Here is a 19,249-nt window from a genome sequence, read left to right as displayed (position 1 = left end):
GACAGCCATCCCCTAGACCAGGGGTCTGCAACCTGCGGCTCCGGAGCCACATGCGGCTCTTTAGCCTCCTTGTTGTGGCTCCCTTCGGCTGCCACGGGGAGATCTCTGATGGGGGATCCCCTTCCTCCCAAGACACTACGAAGGAGGGGGATTCCCTATGCGGTGTTCTAATGAAAAAAATCTACCAGTGAAATAAATCTACCACGGGGCGTGTACAAATGGGTGTGTACAATGACATCCCCCTCCTTTGAACCCCAATTCCTCTGGAATGGGGAGATGTAAGGAGTATGCAACACAAAGAATGCGGGGACAGGTTTTGCGGCTCCAGACTATTTTTCTTTAGTGGAAGAGGAGGCAAAATGGCTCTTTTGATAGTAAAGGTTGCTGACCCCTGCCCTAGACAGAAAGTGATAGGAAAACTCCATCATAATGTACACAGCAAAGAAAAATCCTTACATTCCTAAATTCCTCACTTAGCTATCACATTTGTTTTTCCTCTGCTGTCTGGGACCTCTTTGGGGGATCCTTTCCTTCCTTTCCTCTTTTTGTCCACCTATACCTTACACCTGTCAAACTGGATATTCTGTCCTTTTCCTTGCCTTTGTTTCTAATCCCAACTCAAGTCATGTATGTATGTTTGTTCATGACCACAATGAGGGATTTTCACCTTAATAACTGTCCTAGGACACATAATATAGGGGGCAATTTTCTTTGGGGCAAGAAGACACAGACACACAATAATATTGACTAGATTCAACCCCGTTTCAATTTAATAGAAAAACATCATAGGTTGCCTTTAAACAACAGCAATCATACTTTCATTAAATGCAAGGATGCTGTCTCTCCTCCTGAATTCTGCATCCCGACAGTTTATATTCCTAAAATAATATGCATTGTCACAGAGTTTCTGTATAGGGAAGCAAAACTTCCTTGTATTTTATGCCAGGAGCCAGTGAATGTGCAGCATTGCAGAAATGCTGACACCTAGCATAGAAAAAGGAAGCCCAGCTTTCTTTTCACTGGTTTCCAGAGTAGGCTAATGGGGGGAGGGAGCTTTTGGAGCTTTGTGCTCCATAAGTGCATTCATCTTTTAAGGTTCATCCTTTTAAGTCCATTCTCAGGCAAAATGTAAAATATTTTATTTATAATGACAAGGGAGGAAATGTGGTGAAGTGGGAGCCCACAGAATGGCTTTAAATAGAGTAAGGAATAATTGTAAATTTAGGTTAAGAGTAGACTAACAGGTCGGCCTTTCCTTATTGCTGTAGATAAAACCTCCAACCACCTGCACAATATATAAACCCTCGGAATACCACTATCACAGTATATACATGCCCTTTCCACACCAAAACAGTATATTCAATTCTTGTCCCAAAGTTTGCACAGTATATGCAACTTTCTCCTGTTTTCATTTTACTTGGTAAGCATTTCTAATTTTGACCTGAGTTTGGTAAACTGAACTTGATTTATTGTCAGTTAGGTACTGCAGTTTACACTTTAGCTTTGCTCTTGCAATCTAATATTTCGGCACTCTGAGACTTAAACAGAAAAGAGAGTTTTTAGTATGGCTAATGAGTGTATAAGTTAGATACAGGTTCAAAAAGATTCACAAATACTTAGTTGTGAGTTATAGGATTAGTTTAAATTTAAAGTTAGGGGTAAGTTTAGGGTTTGAAGGGGTCAGTGTTACCGTATTTTTCGCCTTATAAGACGCTCCGGAATATAAGACGCACCCAACTTTAAAGGAGGAAAATCTAGAAAAAAACCCCCCCCCCCCAGTTTTGGGGAAGAAAAAGTGCGTCTTATACGGCAAAAAATACGGTAAGTTGTCAGGGCGAATTTACAATTTGGAGTAAAAGTAGGAGATAAGTGTAAGAGTCAGGTTAAGTGTAGCCCCCAACTTTGTTTGTGGATTTGGATGTGGAGTGGGATGTGGTTAGTACTTCTCGGTTTTCATTGCTGTGTGAATGCTTGTTCCAGAGGTTTACACTCATTTCCATTCCCAGTGAATGCTCAAAAAGTAAAAAGAATTACACTAACCAGACACTGACAGCAATAAAGACAATAGACTGAAGTTAATAAGTATGCCTAATTGTTCTCTGTTTCCCTTCTTGAAAGATTCTCCTTTTTCTGCCACGATGACCACACAGAAAGTGAGGGCAAATCACATACAAAATAAATAGGCAAAAACCTAGAATCTGTAGATGTTTATTACATTTCACTACTTGGACTGTATGCTCATAGTCTAGTTTTAGTACCTTGGTAAACATTTTTGTATTTAGGTTAGCCTAATAGAGCACATTATAAGGAACATAAACTGTCTCAAATACTTGCGTTAACACGCATTGAAACATGTATATGGCCCGAATGTAGCCCAGAGGTAATGACAGCAGGTTTTAGTTCTTTGTCTAATATTAACTTTTTTTTCTATTTTGAGGAATGCAAAGTGCAGGAGAGTAAGAGCTCAGATCTGAGTACTATTGGCATGTTTGTTCATGCCTGAAAATGAACTTGTCTTGGAATGCATTACAGCATGCAAAAGATTATGAAAATCAAACTGGGTCTCTTGTGGATTTGAAAGAGGCTCTTCTTTTAAAGATGGAGAAAAGCATATATTTACACCAGATATATTCTTTGCCAAGTACTGCCACTTTGAGCACATTAGGAATATGTCTTATCAAGGTAACAAATTCATATATATCCAGACCCCCATTTTTAATACACGTGTTAGTTGGTACCTATGATAGTACAGTATTCTGTTTATGGTTGAACTAAATAGTGTTCCTGCCGCTGCAACCTAAAAAAAATCATAATACCTTTTCTGCATGCTGCCATTAAAAAATGCTTTTCACAAAAAACCTATCCACTACTTCCACCCAATAAATCTGGTGAAGCCAGTTATTGATTTTATATCCAACCCCACCTTATTAAATTTACATCTCTCTTTTAGAAAAATGCAAATTATATACCATACACCTCACATTTCTTTCTCTCTAACATGTTTAAAACCACTGACATGTGAAATGAATAATTAATACATTTTGAGGGATGGGATACAATATTCAACAGTCAGTTCTTGAACATGATGTGTTTGAGGTAGAAAAATAGGCAATGACTATAAGGGCATATTTATGATAGTTAGATGGCTGGAGCATTTTAACCCCCTAACCGCTAAGCCCGTAATTTCTCGCACTAAATATTTTTGCTCTTTTGGTTAACCCCGTATTTTTTCGCCTACACTAAAATCCCCACTTACCTGGTCCCGCTGTGCTAATCCAGCTTTTTATATTCATGATATCTACTAGAACCCTATTCGGACATATTTCTGTAAGTTACAGGTCTACAATTTAAAAAAAAAAATTTCATGAAAACCTGTGACGCTTTTGGAACAGAAATCTAGAAATCAGTGTAACGCTCAGGTGGTTAAAAAGGCAGTTGCTGTGGGGTGATCCCAGTATACAGCAGTTGGTACTTACCAAAAGTGGTCCACTAAAAAAAAAGCACAAATGGTGAACTGCTGACAGGGTCATTAGCGCTTAAGGGTTATTAATACATGTATGGGGAAGTTGCCTGTTCTGTCCAACTCCACAAAACAGGCTGCTGAGAAACCATGCTGGTTATAAGAGAAAAGCGTGAGAACACACACAGGGGATGTATAGCAGCTGGGTTCATATGGGTCTTTGCCGCTTCAGACTAGGCAGAGTACCCATGCTGACCCCAGTATCCTGCAAAATAGCTTGCAATGGGCACAAGATTGAACTTGACCATGAAGCAGTGGAGTTGTAAGTACATCATTTTTATCCAGGGAAGACATGGCAATAGTCTGCACTTTGGTAAGAAGGCAGGCCAGCAGTGCAACTTTAAGTGTTCTACCAAACAGTATTCTGTTGCAGCTTGCAGTTTTACTGTAAATGATCTGCTGGTAACATCTTGGTGCTCTTTTACATGTCCAAAGGAAAGCAGTATGTTTTAAACTAGAAGGCAACAAAAGGATAACAAACCATGCTTCTGATTTCAGGAACCATTTGTGACAATGTTAAACCTCAACAGTGAGTGTAGCTGAGATAGATTTTTATTATCGCATGAGGACATTGTTCTAGTGTAGTCCAATCCATGCCTCTTCATTTGCAAGCCCTGGCTTTCTTAAATGGTCAGCGATGGACAAATCTCCTTCTGCCTGCTGTTCTTTTCTTTAAATATGTAGCACAGTAAATCCTGGATAGCAGAGATCCAGCATGCTCAGCGCTGCTGTTGGTTAGACCTGACCTGCCAGCTGATGTGGCTTTGATATTGAACAAATACTATTTGATGCTCATGCTATCATTGCTCTTGTTGCTTGGCATTAGTGTTAAGAAATCATCAGTTTGTTTAATATAGTACTTTTATGTTCGGGAACTAAAATGTGATCATCCTAAAGGATTTGTAAACTTGTGCACATATCAATGTGCAGTTTCTTGGACTTGTGCATAAGCATGTGCACCCACTTGTGGTCCTATGTTGACCATTAACTTAGTTACGCATAAAGATTAATCAAGTGTTTTTTTAAGTTTAACCAAGTAATGACTTTTGGCAGGAATTTGGGGAAAGCACTTGTTAAGTGTATCATTGTTAAGGAATGTTATACAAAGGAGTAATCGGTAAAATATTACAGGTGATTACCAATAGGCAGCTAATTTATTTGCCAAAATGTCTCACAAGCAAACTAATAAATTGTGTCATGGTATTATTGTTCAATACTGAGGACATTTTAGCCTTTGTGTAGACAGCATAAAGCCAGCTTCAGCTGTTGACAGATTTGTGATGATGCGGTAATGATCAAATTCACTAAATATGATTCAGGGGAAGCACAGTGGCTCAGTGGTTAGCACTTTGGTCTTTGCATTGTTAGGTCTCAAATTTTGGCCAGGGCACTATCTGCATGGAGTTTGCAGGTGCTCCCTGTGTTTGCATGGGTTTCCTCCCACATTCGAAAAACATACAGGTAGGTTAGTTGGCTTCCCCCTATATTGACCTTACTCTGTAATAAAGACATATGACTATGTTAGGGACATTAGATTGTGAGCCCATTTGAGGGACAGGTAGTGACACGGCTATCGACTTTGTAAAGCGCTGTGTAATATGTTGGAGCTATGTAAATACTGTGTAATAATAATAATATTGGTTTCATAAAAGAGCAATAGTGGAATCACTGTTTCATTGTATCAGTGTGGCAAAAAAAAGCTTTAACCCTAACTTTGGGTAAATAATAAATCCTCCTTTGCAGTGGAACTCCCAATAGTACAGGTGAAAAGGACTTTTACTTACCTTATCCCATGCTCTCACAGGCTTCCTCTCATTATGCAACTCAAAGCCTCTTTTCTAAGGCATTTTGTCCAGTGGTCACTGGTCATCACAGTGGTAGTCCTGCATTTTTAGCAATTTTTTGGCACAATGTTAACATTTTACCAGTGAATACTGACACCTGCATGGTAGTTACGGTACTTCCTCCTTTCTTGACTAAACAGGCGAACCTACAAGCTACAAGCACATGATAAGTCCTAGGGGACTATTTATAACAGTACATCTGAATAAATTACTGCCATTGAAACACATGGAGCTAAAAGATTCCCTACCAGGGAATGTTTCAACGGATGTCTGTATCACTACTTTATAAGTGTTCTAATGAAAGCAAAATTTTGGCAAATAAGTGAGACAGTAATAAAAGCAGTGAGTTCTTTTTGGGAAGCTTATTTGTAACAAAGAAATTACAATGACATACATGTAGTAGTTTTTCAAAATCTTCTGGATCTATTTAGGGCACATAGATCATTGACCTCATGTTGTCCCAGAGCTGCTTACCTGTTCCTTTAAAGCAGCTAGTAAGTAGGTATCAAAGGAAGAGTTATAAATGCAAATACCCCTTAAAGAGAATTTTCCATTTTCTAAATAAAAATGAAAAATCATTCTGCAAATTAGAAGCTTTTTTTAATTTGAGTTACTGGTTTCCAAGCACAAGTTTAACTGCCTATAAAGAAGTTGTGATAAAACTGCACTATACAATACTGTTGTTTGTTAACACAGTAAAAGTAAATCTAGAACATAAATCTTGGCTTGTTCAAAAACATAAGACATGTATAAATTTGCATGGAGCTAACCACTAGTTGCTTGACTGTCAAGTTCCACTTTTTGACCTGTCATTGACCTTTATGATGTATGCAGGTCAGGAGTCCTGAGTCCTAACGTTGTTCTGGCTTATTATACTATCCGGGTTCCAGGAAGCCATACACAGCCAGGCAAACAGCATTTCTAAAAGCTGAGGTCAGGAACAGCTTTCATATTGCTCCTGGGTTTCATTTAATAATTATATGTGTAGTTTGTAACAGCATTTGGATAAACTGGGTCAGTGAAACACAAGTAGATGCCAGGGTTCAAAAATTAATAGTACCCTTGACATTGCTTTAGAGTTTCATCACTTTATTAAGCTTCATGTTTTTACTTCGTAACTGTTAGTAAATCCTAGCAAAGGAGATGTAAGCTTTATTTTATAGTTATTCATGTTCAAAGCTATAGTCCCATTTCTGCAGTCGAGTTGCAGGTGATGACAGGCACATTTCATAGATGTTAAGAACTAGTTCATTTTAAGGCATCTGGGAGTTATAAAGAAGGTTTATTAGTGTAACAAACATGAGTGCAGAAACTCCCAGCGCTGTGTTTTCTTAGTATGTTAAAGCACAGTGTGAAGTGGACGGGGCAATAAATAAATACCACATGCCATTTGATTACATCTGGAAATCGTTTTTGAAGAAAACCCCCGAGGCTCGTGGCGGGAGGCCTAGGTAACATTTAAACAAAATCCGGATATCCTGTATACTTGAACTGAGTAAGCAGCTATGGTCCCCATTGATCTTACTGATTAGTGGGAAGTGAAGCTTGACAGTCATAAACAGTTTTGTAAAGGAGATTAAATGAAACCATTTACGCAGACATGAGTGAAGGGTAATGTACTCCATAGCCTCACTCTACCCTTGCTGGGAATTGTTGCTGACTGTTAGTAATACTTTTCGTACGGTGCGAAGGTCCTGCTCTCTTTTATTATTATAATTTTTAAACAGTATTTATATAGCACCAACATATTATGCAGCGCTGTACATTATATGGGTAAATGGGGTTGCACATGACAGAAAGATACAGACAGTGACACAGGAGGAGGGGAGGACCCCGCCCAGAAGAGCTTACAATCTAAGAGACCTAGCAATACAAGTAGATGTCTGAAAAATAGCTGCTATTTCTTCCCATTACAACATGATGGTGTCTTGTGGGGTTACCTTTTCCAACATTAGGAATTGATTAATAATTAATTTGCAATTTAAAAGTAGTAGAACATTGAAAAAATATGTTTCTGGTAATGCCTATGGAGTAGAATGAACTTGTCTTTTTATGTTAGATTTTGGCTGCTAAGAATTTGTGAGTTTTGGAATTTTTGATGCAAAAAAAAACCTTAACACATTTATAAAGCAACATATTTTATTTACTGTATGTACTGTACATTTATCATACCCCCAAAAATAATAATTTTCAGTGTTCTCCCCAGAAATTTTTTTCAGCCGGGTGGTAGGAAGCTGTAGGCGGGTGGTAAAAAAGGGGGTGTGGCAAAACACGGCAAATTTAGTGCACCCAGTTGTTTATGCCATGGGTATCCAGTAACCTCATATTTTTTCAGCCATTTGTGACCCCCATATCTTGAAATTCTTTGTACCTGGGGGGCTGCAATTGTAGTAAGTAGTATCTATGAGGGTCCCCTGTACACCCTGAAGATTACAGGTCATTATGACATACATATTAGGAGATATGGAGGTTTGTATACAGAGCTATGAGGATGCAGAATGACATGCACACTTTATACACACTGGATACATTTCATTTTTTTTAAACAGTAATCCGAGCTCGTGCTATGAGATGGGGGCGGGGCTGCCTGTGTCTCTTTCACATGAAGGCTGAGCTGCGTGCTCACCTCTCATCCCAGCAGCAATCCTCTGAACGGATGACACACAGCAGCCTGAGATCCGTGCATCTGAGGATGAGAGCTGCCGAGAGCTGGGCGGGGTATTCAAATCAGCTGGGCGGAGCAACCGGCTAAAATCCTCTGGGGAGAACTATGATTTTAATATATAATGTTTTTACTGCTGTTTGCGTTAGAAAAGCCCATCTTTCATTTGCACCTACACCTGGGTCTGAAAATATGTATACAAGTCAAATTTTACCAATACATAGTAATGTAGACGAAACAGGAAGGTAGAAAAAATATGTATGTATTTTTTTTGCGCTGTTGCACTCTTGCTTTGTCAGTCAAATGATTGCATTGTATTTATTATCCTGGAAACTTTACAGTGCATTTATTACTTTTTGATAAATACATCCTATGCCTGGATTTGTGTAGTAAGAACATAACTATAGTCACAGTGGATGTCAAATCCTTCATTTGGCCATGCAGAACACAGCATACCCAAAAATTAAGTCAAATGTACTTTTGAGTATTTGTGGTTGCCTTGAGTTTTGCCACTTCTTACAGGTCCAGCATGTTATGTTGTTGTTGCCTTTTTGGAATGCATTCGCTCTGGCAATACATTAACCTTGCACCATCTTACAGATATTGGGAATGGACTAGGACTGTACACTACACTGTCCATATACCAGGTTTGGCGTAAATGCACAGGTCAGAGGATCTAGTATTTAGTGCAACATGTTATGTGCCCAATGCACTGGTTGGACAATTGCACAAGTAAAGTTAGATAGCTAAGGTGTACCAAATTGGGTGTGCTATGTGGCCATGTTACCTATATATTTTTTTTCCCAAAGGATGGCTCGTATGCTAAAATTTTAGGTCTTTTGAGAAAGCCCATCAAGTTCCTAATATCTGTGATTTCAATGAGCATTTCTTAAGAATATATTTACAGAAATAAAATGCCATAAAAAACACACTCTAAAAGTAGTCTCAGTGTACCAAGATGACCTAAATCTAGTCATCAAATCTGTCCATGTTTAGTAAATCCCTCAGCCCTCTCCTGATGTTCCCATAGTGAAGTACAGTGAAGGACCCCGCATCTAGAATGCCCCCCCTGCATCGCCGCTGCGGAATGCTGCCTGGCAGATCCCTATGTGCAGTTTAATGTCACTGCGGGCACTAAAAAAGTCAGTCAGCCCTGACTGGAATGTACTTTCCATAATCTGGGTGGAATATCTAGTGGTGGGAACTCTGCAAACCTGGACATAATTGCAAATGGTATTGAAAACATTAATATTTCACCTTTGATGTCTCTTTTCTCAAACGACAAAGACTTGCGTTGGGGAATGGCCTTTTACTCTATGTCTCACTCAGCATTATATTCATTAAGGGGGGTTGTTAGAGGAATAGGATATCCTTCTTCACACAGTCTTTGTCCCTTAGCAGAAAAGATCCTAATTTCACTTAATTGCGAGATCATAACCAAAGGGCTTTGCAGGCCATTCTGTTCTAGGTGACCTTTGACATCCACAGGTCACTAGTCACCAGCTATTTGTTTGCTTAGAAAAAAGAGTAAACTACTGGGATAGTTTTCCTTGAATTATATATTACAGTTTGGGAAATGCTGCTCCTTTGTTTAATATATAGCATAAAAGTTTAAAATGAAAAGCCAAAGTATTATATATTTATTTATTAGTTTATATAAATTTACAATCTCAGTACAGAGTTTTTCATTTCTAAGAGATTGAACACCTGCCTACAAAAACACCTTTAGGGTTTTTATGTTGTTTTATTTTTGATATGTATGACGTACTTAGGAACTTAGAACTATGGATTCTATTTATAAAATGAGTAAATCTGATAACCAGCAACATTCTCTGGTGTGGAATCAATCACTGCCACTTAAACACATGGACCTGGAAGAGAGTGTTGTTAATGTCAGATTCACTGTGGTAAAAATAGCCCCATGTGTGTTCTATTATCATCTCTACTCAGTATCTGTGGTATAGAGCTCGTGGAATTGATACGTATCCAAACTTATTCTGCTATACGGATGCATAGAAGCAACAGCCATCATTCCCTAGGTGTTCAGTTCTGTAGAGGCTGCACATAGTTTATAATATACCAAATAAAATTGTGCATATACTTTGGGTATATAGAAGAAATATTTATATCACTACAGTAATGTTGTCCTATAAATTTAGCAAGCCCCATCCCCATTGGATGTCTTATCTAACAGGATTTTAGGACCTCCAAGGGATTATTTTCATAAAATAGTTATATTGCAGTGCAATGTGAAAAGATTTTCCATGTTGCATTTTTGGAAGGATTCTTCCATTTGAGGCAATTCATAATAATTCAGGGCTGATAGTGTTACTGTCTTATGGTGCAGAGATTAGCCAATAAGGCCTAAGCACTGCATTACCCTTAGGGGGAAAGCTTTAAAGAGATTCTGACACTGTTCTTTCTCCCGGGGTTATTATAACCCTAGAGTCTACTTGATTAGGTACACACATTTAATACTACCTAAGCCTTCTTCAGAGCAGTTTCATATCATTGTGAAATATTTACAATAAGGTAATGGAGACTTTCTTTGGAATTTCAGTGGATGATGGCTAGCAGTAATCAAACAGATCCTGCAAATTTCTCAGCAACTGGTAGCTTTGAGAGTTGTTGGTAGACTTAAAATCCCTTGTTTAGTGAATGGAGGTTCCTCTGTGACTGAACACAAGTCCCTGCACACAGAAACTATTGGCGTAAACCAAACAGGATTTATCTAGCGCCAACATATTATGCAGCGCTGTACAATAAATAGGGGTTGCAAATGACAGATAGATACAGACAGTGACACAGGAGGAGGAGAAGACTCTGCCCGGAAGAGCTTACAATCTTGGTATTCTTGTGTCATTGAAAAATTATACATCAATTATTTTATTATGTTTAACAATCAGGACTGTCTGGTATAGGGATCAGAATTATTTTTTCCATAATTCCATTTTCTTAAGCCCTCTTTTATGTGTTATGAAATCTTGCCAGTCATGCATATAATATTTACGCTGCTTCGCCTATCACATCGTAAAACAAGTCTTACAAACATATAAATATGTGCAACAATCACAGTGTGTGACAAGTAAAATCAAGGAAAACTCTTTCAAAAGTGTAACAGTAGACTTGATGCAGTGAAATCAGCTGCACTACGTGTCAGGTAAAATTGGTAGGGTCCTCAGGCAAACCTTCTCCAACTCTTTTGAAAACCTAGCAAAATGTTAAAAATGTTCCTGGGAGAGACACATTCTTTTAAAGAGCTTGTGATTCACTAGTATGGCAGGTATTTGTGCCCTGAGGACACCACTCACAGGACTAATCCTTGTGCTGTGCATTTATACAGCTTGTCTTTATATTACACAAGGCTGACTCCAGACCTGACACTTGTAATTGTCAGGCTGGTTATATTCAGTAGGTGCTAAAACCACCTGTGTCACTGGCGGGCTGATCATACCACCTCCCCGAGATGCTTCAATGAATAGTTACTGGCTGGGTGCAATGAAAGTAAAATTACTAATTTAATAGGAATGTTTTTTTTATGCATGTAATTGGTGAAAACAGATAAAAACAAAGTTGTGCCCCCACTTTGGCATGCGCTTAAATGCTCATTTAGTCCAGGGGGATGTAATACATAGCAATACTTACCCTATTCCTTGCTCCTCAACAACCTGTGCTCTTCACCATTCTACTTAAGTCCAAAATATCCTCATATATAATGTAGGACCACTAAAGGCTGATTCAAGCTCCAGATTCCTATACGCAATACAACACTACTTTTTCATAGATACAGTACAGCAAATGAGACCTGTCACCCAAGGACAGGAGGTTTGCCAGAGAAATAATTATAAAAGCTGGTAATCTGCATTGTAGTATAATTTTTCTTCTTAGATATGCTTTAAAAATTACATCCAAAATTGATGCTTACTTCAGGAGCTACAACTTTGCAGCAATTGAGCAACAAATACCAGATCTACCAAAAACTGAATATTGTTTAGGCAAAGTTGTTGTTAGCTGGCATGAAGAGACTTGCAGCATTATTACTGCAGTCCACAGTTAAAATTTGATTGTCACGTGTACAAAACCTGAAATAATATAAGAAATTTGACACTTTTACACCAGAATGGATATCTGTAACAATAAAACAGATGGATACATTGTATATTGTCTACCCATAAGGCCTCCAGAATGTAATTCCCTAATAGATGAGTTACTTTTATCTTTATAACTGCTGCTGTAAATGAACATGCTGGATATATATACAATCACACAAGAAGTTCAAGATTTTTTTTTAGAGACAATGTGTGCCCTCTAGTGTTTGCTTGTGTTATTGCGAGTATCAGCACTTCAACTTATTAACAAAAATCTTATTCAGTCTAAATTTTAGCATGTTAATTGGAAAAGGGAAACTTTACAAATATTACCAAAAAAAAAAAAATAAAGTAAAAAAAAACAGACAAACTCTGATTTTCTGCATGTATCACATTGCAGGGCCTCTGATATCGGGTCACTTGGTGGTCTGCAGATACAAGTGCGACTTTCATGTTCACAGTCACTGCCATTCTGAGTCAATGATTCACAGAATCACAGAGGAGTGAGAGGACAATACTGTCTGGATTCTAAACAAACCCAGGCTAACAAACCTTTTTCTTATTTTATTGTTACAGAGTGAAGTATTTTCAGCCTTCATGTACAGCTTGTGCATACAGAGTGCATACGTAGTATTTAGTTGTAGGTGCCATTCCTATATAAACTTTCACTAGTGTCCTTTAATGGGAAAAAAAAGTATTGTTGTAGATTTTAAAGCATAGCCTGGATCCTAAAGCATATGGAAATTAACCTAATTTACTATTTTTTGCATAGAGCAGGTAATGGTAATCTTCTAACCATATTTAGATGTTCTGCCATTATTTTTATCTGTTTGTCCCAGCTACCATGCTTACAGTTATTTGCAATTACCATGAGTTGCTGCATGTTTATTTGTGGTATCACTGGCCTCTGATTTTTGATAAATAAGATAAGTAGCAGTTTAAGCCAATCCTCCCGTTGCATGGCTTAGTGACCAGTGAAATCAGGGCAAAAAAATAGGATCCCTTCCTATGTTCCGGTGAAATAGTGGATGAAGTTTTGCTTTAAGTCAGTTTCTCATTTCATCTCATTTCTTTTGACCTGCTGGCTGGCCATCATTGCTGTAAAAGGCATTGATTTGCTCAAACACAAAACTATTGTTTGCTTCTATGGATAACCGTTTAAGCTTACATAATTTATAATGTGCACTTTCAATGTTCATCACCAATGTTCCAGCATTATTGCTACAAAAACATTCTAGAAAATAAAATCATGGTTGTAAATGTAGCTTTCAAAAAGGATATTGGTAAGCGAGGGTTTATGCAAAGCGGTGCGCCATGTGAAATTTCAGCATTGCTAGTTCACCAGTGGGTAGTCTGGATTTGCTGACGCGCCTTTGCCTGTGTCTCCATTGTAAGTTCCTGCTCACAGATTAACACAGCTGCTGAATAAGCACTTCTGCCAGCTTTGAAGATTATAGTGCTAATCAATTCTCATATGCAGTTGACTGCAGCCCTCTCTGTGGTGCTAGCACATTTATTAGCTGTGGCCGTACCCTGGCACTCATTACACCATACATGTGACTCCTCGCTGTTTTAACTGCTTGACTTCCAAAAATCCTATGCTCATAAAGATGGTCATGTCTATAAAAAGCTGACATTCAGAATGTGGACATTTCCTATATATTGTATAATAATTGTATATATAATTGTTTAAGATTTGCCAAGAATTGTATAGTGGAATGGTCATACTGGCTATGAATCAAACAATTTGTGCAAGAAAGTAAATACACTGGTTAGTTGTAGATGGTTATGGAGGGATTGTATGATTTGTGGTCAGGTATACGCCTCTAACAATGCAATTATTAGCTGGCAACAACATACATGAGGCTGCAGATGTTTGTTTGTATGTAATATGAACAATTCATAGTTGTATTTGGAGTGAATATTAGATGTTTACACTGGCACATACAAGCTGATTTCCTCTTCAATTAAAAGAAGCCTCATCTACAAAATGTTATAGTGATGATCTTATATGAGTAACATGGACTTTGACAACTGGTGCGTTGTACCCAGTAGCCATACAACAGCCCCATATAGGAAGCAATGTGACCCATTTTCCATTCTTGTTCAGTATCCAAGTAAGTCTGTTGGCCTTATACTTTTTAGCTGCCAACACAGAAGCCAAAAATTGGCAAGGACAGTCTACACTGATGGGAAAGGGCTGTTCTTGGACATAATGATTTATGATTATCATACTTTTTTTGTATGTAAATGTACCTGCAAGATTCCCTTCCTAACTGACCATAGTAACAGATAATATGAATAATGGCAGGAAAATTATAGCATGTACACACACATTAGATCATTGTTGCCCAAGTCAAAGACTGGGGTGACCTCTGTCTTTTTTTGTTGGGTAGGGCACCTGTCCTTGACTCTCTATAGACTTGAATAGCCCTCATTCATTGCAATGTTGCTGCAAATGATCACAAAAGATACTTTTCAGTGACAGAAATTTGACATGTGTATGGGCCTTGGTATTATTACTTATAATTCATACATTCACATTCTCCCTTTAATTCTTTCTTACTCCATCTCACCTTTCAACTTCGGTTCCTTGTAACTGTAAGATCTCTGTCTATGTTCTTCTGTTGTAATCTGGTTACATCTAAATGTTGATCTAAATACAACTGCCTAAAGGGAGCAAAGTGATCCAACATTTAGTCTCTAAAATGCACGCATATCCTAACACTAATACATGTGTGTATGTATTGTAAATATATGTGTAGTAATATTACTAATATTTTTTTTTTCACAGGCTTGTCAAGGTTGTTCATCAGCATCAAAATGTGACTGCAGTGGTGTGAAAGGAGACAAGGTACTTTTATTTTTATTTTAATTGCAAACTAAGGCATCAATACTCTCAGACAAAGAAAACCTCTGCTTCAACCAAAAATGTTTTTTATTGCAGTTGAAAAGACTTTTTATAATAGGAAGGACTATTTGTGTTCTTCCTATTAGTCTGACATCTGTCACATGGACAAGTAGTAAGGGTAAATCTCCTATATGAACTTCAACAATAAAATAATAAAAAAGGATCTAAAGATTCCACTCTCTCCTGGAATCGGGAGTCTGTGGCTTGTTGGGGATATATGAGGATTCGGACAGCAAAAAAAGTGGAGAAGGCCCCTAACCTGTCTTTACTCCATCCAAAAATAAAAATAATAATAATATTGGTTAATTTGGGTTTTACTTATAAGTGTATTGTTTTTATGGGAAACTTTCTGTTTAAAGTATTTATTTTATTAAACAGTCCTGTAACTGGAGAGAGCATGGATACCTACACAGTAAGGTTAATGAAATTTCCATACCTCAATCCAAATCATGACCAAGCTTTTGGTTTAAGTTTTATACATTGATTTTTTTAAAAATAATTTTTATATAATTTTGTGCAAAACATTTTTTTTTAATAGCATTTCGCCTGTGTCCCCTTGGAAAGAATTTTCTTTTGTTCTAGATACAACAGAAGAGGAAATCTGTACATAATGATGAGTACTATGTTTATTGACAGTACCTCTAGAACAAGTGGTCTATTGAAAGATTTTGGTTCCGATGTGTGTGCAACTGTTACATTTTGTGTTACAGTGAAAGTGCCCCCTAGGACAAACATAGAGGGTGAATTTACCTACCTGTGGATGCAGAAAAGAATAAAAACTTGAAATGAGCTTTATTTTTTCCCTTTTCTTTTCAAAAAATGAAATTGTTTTTGTTTACTGTTTAAAGATTATATGACTACTAAAAGTAAAAAAATTCAATCGTAATGTATGCTTTACAAACCTTTTTAGGATATTAATATGGGACATACAACTGCTGATAAAGTCTGATAAAGTTTTAACGGACTGATATCCTAATCCTAGCCCCTCAACTTTGGAAGTCTTATTAAATCAGTAGCAATGTACCTAACTAGTTTCGCTTCTTTGACATGATTCTCCCCCAAGTGGGGCTTATTTGTAGAGCTGCAAAAATGTCATCTTCTGTTTTGCAGTTCTGTATACACATTCATGTGATTCTCATACCATATATATATATATATATATATATATATATATATCCTTTTTGTAGCAGAATATTTAAAACATTCTGTAATTATGTGTACAAATATTATTGTCCGGCATAATATTCATGGTATACGCTATATATTTTTATAAATTATTATTATTTGATATTATTTTATTATTTAAAGCTAACTATCAGGTTTCAAGCACATCTGCTCTTTACGATATTTCATGCTATTTTTTGCACACGTTTACTTTTTCACATGCTTAAAGCTTATCTTTGAATGTGAAAATACAGACAAAAGCACTCCCCCAACATTTGGGGTTCGTGAACAAATTACCCCCTTACCCAGATGATCAGAGGAAAGAATGTCTTCTTTACTATATAGTCATTAGAATAAGGCTCTCCTTCGTTGGTGGTTTGTGGAAAGACTACACCTTTGTAATAATGGTCAGATAGAAGACAACCCCTGCACATACATATCATGAAGACAAAATTAATATTAGCAGTTGATTTCTGGCAATGATTTATTCAGGTTTGTGGCATGCACATGTAGTTTCATTAATAATAATACTTTATTAACTAAACCTATCCTTAGGCGAATATAAATTGAGGGAACTAAAAAAAATCTCTGCAAGTAGAAGCAAAACAGCATTATTCATGTAATTGCTACCCTAATAAAAAAAAGATCTTAAGTATCAAGAGGCATTTGTACTTTGAGAAGTCATCAAAGTGAGCAGGAAAAAGTGATGTAGACAACGGTGTTGGCCTTGGCAAGGAAACTTGTCTCGTTAGTGTAAAGTTTGCCAGCTGCATTGCCTGTTAAAATTGCATGTGCCAAGTTCTACTTTTCTGTATGTAGCGCTATGCTATCGTTTTAAAGAAGGGTATGTAGGTCAGATGATTAAACAACTGTCAATCCCACGTTTATTTGGGTACATGAACTGTACTCCATTAAAGATATTCTTTTTAAATGATTAACCACTATAGCATTTCTCACCTCCTTTAGGATAACTTTTTTTTGTTTTCAAATGTTGATTTAATACCAAATAAAGTTATGTTTTAGAAGTCCTACTGACACAATCAATAACTTTGAAAAAGTGGAAATTTTTCGTAAAATAAATGTGTGGCCAGCAGAGAAGTAAATGACAGGATTTAGCAGCTAAAAGCACTGAAGAATTGATTTAGGCAGGGGTTCCCTGAGACCTGAAAATGATTGCAAGGGTTCCCTGAGAGTTGATATTTTTTCTAGAAATCTTTAGCGTAAATAAATTTGAAAAAAAATCTTCTGTAGAGGATTTAAGGCAATGTTCCACTAGTACCTTTGTAGCAATATGGTGCAGCAGCTAAGCTTCCGATTTGAGGCTGATACAGAGCTGCTCTAGCTATATGTATGATGCTTTTTAGACAGCTGATCTGTCATGATTACTGTCCTCTGTACTGATCAACAAAAATAGCTACAAGGGCTGGTGATTCTATAGCTAGCATCAAATGCTGCAAAAGGTCAATTGTTCAATAACTGAGTTCGAAATCACTTGGAATTCTAGAACAATAATAACAAGAAAATAAAATAAAAAATAAAATTTTCCCTTGTAACACAAACTGAAAAAAGAGCAAATCTGTAGCTACTGCTACAAAAGCACAAGGGTGACATGACTAGGGTAGCGGGATGAAGGCATTAACAGCTGCTGCCAGCTTGTCCTGCACACTGATACAATTTTTCTATATCCCTTTGCTTTTACCAGGCCTCACCACAACTCAGTCTACCGTGAAACCTCACTTATCTAGAAACACATACCCTGATGGGTTCCCACCCCTGCTGCCTTGAATGCACTGAACCCCACTCCCATGAACCAGCAAAAACCGCCACCAAACCGCAAGCATGGAGGCAGGACTCCTTATGCTTGCATGCAACTCTACACCCGGAAAGACCTTTGCAAACCCTCTTGCAGCACCAGAAACCATACATCAGTCCCCACAGCATTGAGGTGGACCGCTTCCCCCCGCAAAAACAAATGGGGATCCTTTTCCAACTACCAATGCCGGACCACCATGCCCTTATCCTGACCACAAAACGTCCAACCTCCTTATTTTTTTTAATCTGTGCCTTATTTAATTTGTCTACTGATCGAGCATGCTGCCACGCCAGGCGACCAACCATAACAGACCACAAAAATACACTATAAGGGAAGGAGGTTTTAAGCTGTAGGAAATCGAACTTAATATCCCTGATAAGATCCCTCGTTGACCTCAAACCCAAATCGTTCCCCCCAGCATGTGCTAATACTATATCTGGGGGCCTGTCCAGTCACGAATAACGGTTAATTTCAGGGATCACGTGGCTCCACTGTATACCTGGAACACCTATCCAGCATACCAGAGAATCACTTCACAGGAACCCCAACTGTCGGCCGTTAGGCCACACAACAGCTCGCTTTGCTCCCCAATAAACATAAGAGTGACCTATGATCCAGATTAAACATTCAGTTGTACCTGAAAAAAAAAAAAAAAATACAAAAACTCCAGCCACCTTTACCCTCCATTTGTTAAACACACATCAAAACATCAAACTCCCAACCACATTCTGGTACCCCAAAAACAATCCCCCACAACCACTTCCTTTTATAAAAGGTGAGGGCATACATACAATTTGAAGCGTGTAGACTACCATCACTCAAATGCCTGATGGCTTCCTCTCCAAGCCCCCATCTGGACATCTCAGTGGCGGCCCCTATCTGGAAGGAATGGAATGAATGCTCAACTGCCTCCCTATCAGTAGCCACCACACATTTCCTGAAAACTGCCACAAACTGAAAACATGCTAAAAATTATCCATTATCCAAACAAAGGGGCCATTCCCTGGCAGCCAAACTTTTAAGTACTCACTTACTGCCCTGACCGGACAGGCCTCAGACCCCGGAAGCGCATAAAGTCCCAAACACACACCCATACCCAGCTGATCCGTTTGACTTTGGAATCCAGATCCGCAAATATCCCACAGACCAGATTACATCACCGAGTAACAATCCACCAAGCCTAAGTTTGCGGGTACTGACCTCCTCCCCCAGTCTCAATGCAGCAAAAAAGGACACAGTAAAAACTG

General features: G+C 38.0%; 1 protein-coding gene across 1 annotated transcript in view; it reads left to right on the top strand.

Moving 5' to 3' along the window:
- The window catches only part of COL4A5 (collagen type IV alpha 5 chain), a 101,374-nt gene that overhangs the window by 7,630 nt on the left and 74,495 nt on the right, over window positions 1-19,249 (top strand). Inside the window, exon 2 of the mRNA XM_072431661.1 lies at window positions 14,909-14,968. Coding sequence (XP_072287762.1) covers window positions 14,909-14,968 — 60 coding nt within the window. The remainder of the gene's footprint in view (window positions 1-14,908; window positions 14,969-19,249) is intronic.

The sequence above is a fragment of the Pyxicephalus adspersus genome, chromosome Z (assembly GCF_032062135.1).
Source record: "Pyxicephalus adspersus chromosome Z, UCB_Pads_2.0, whole genome shotgun sequence".
Taxonomy (NCBI): Eukaryota; Metazoa; Chordata; class Amphibia; order Anura; family Pyxicephalidae; genus Pyxicephalus; species Pyxicephalus adspersus.
The sequence above is the reverse complement of the archived record's forward strand: the minus strand, read 5'-3'. Positions and strand labels throughout refer to the sequence as shown.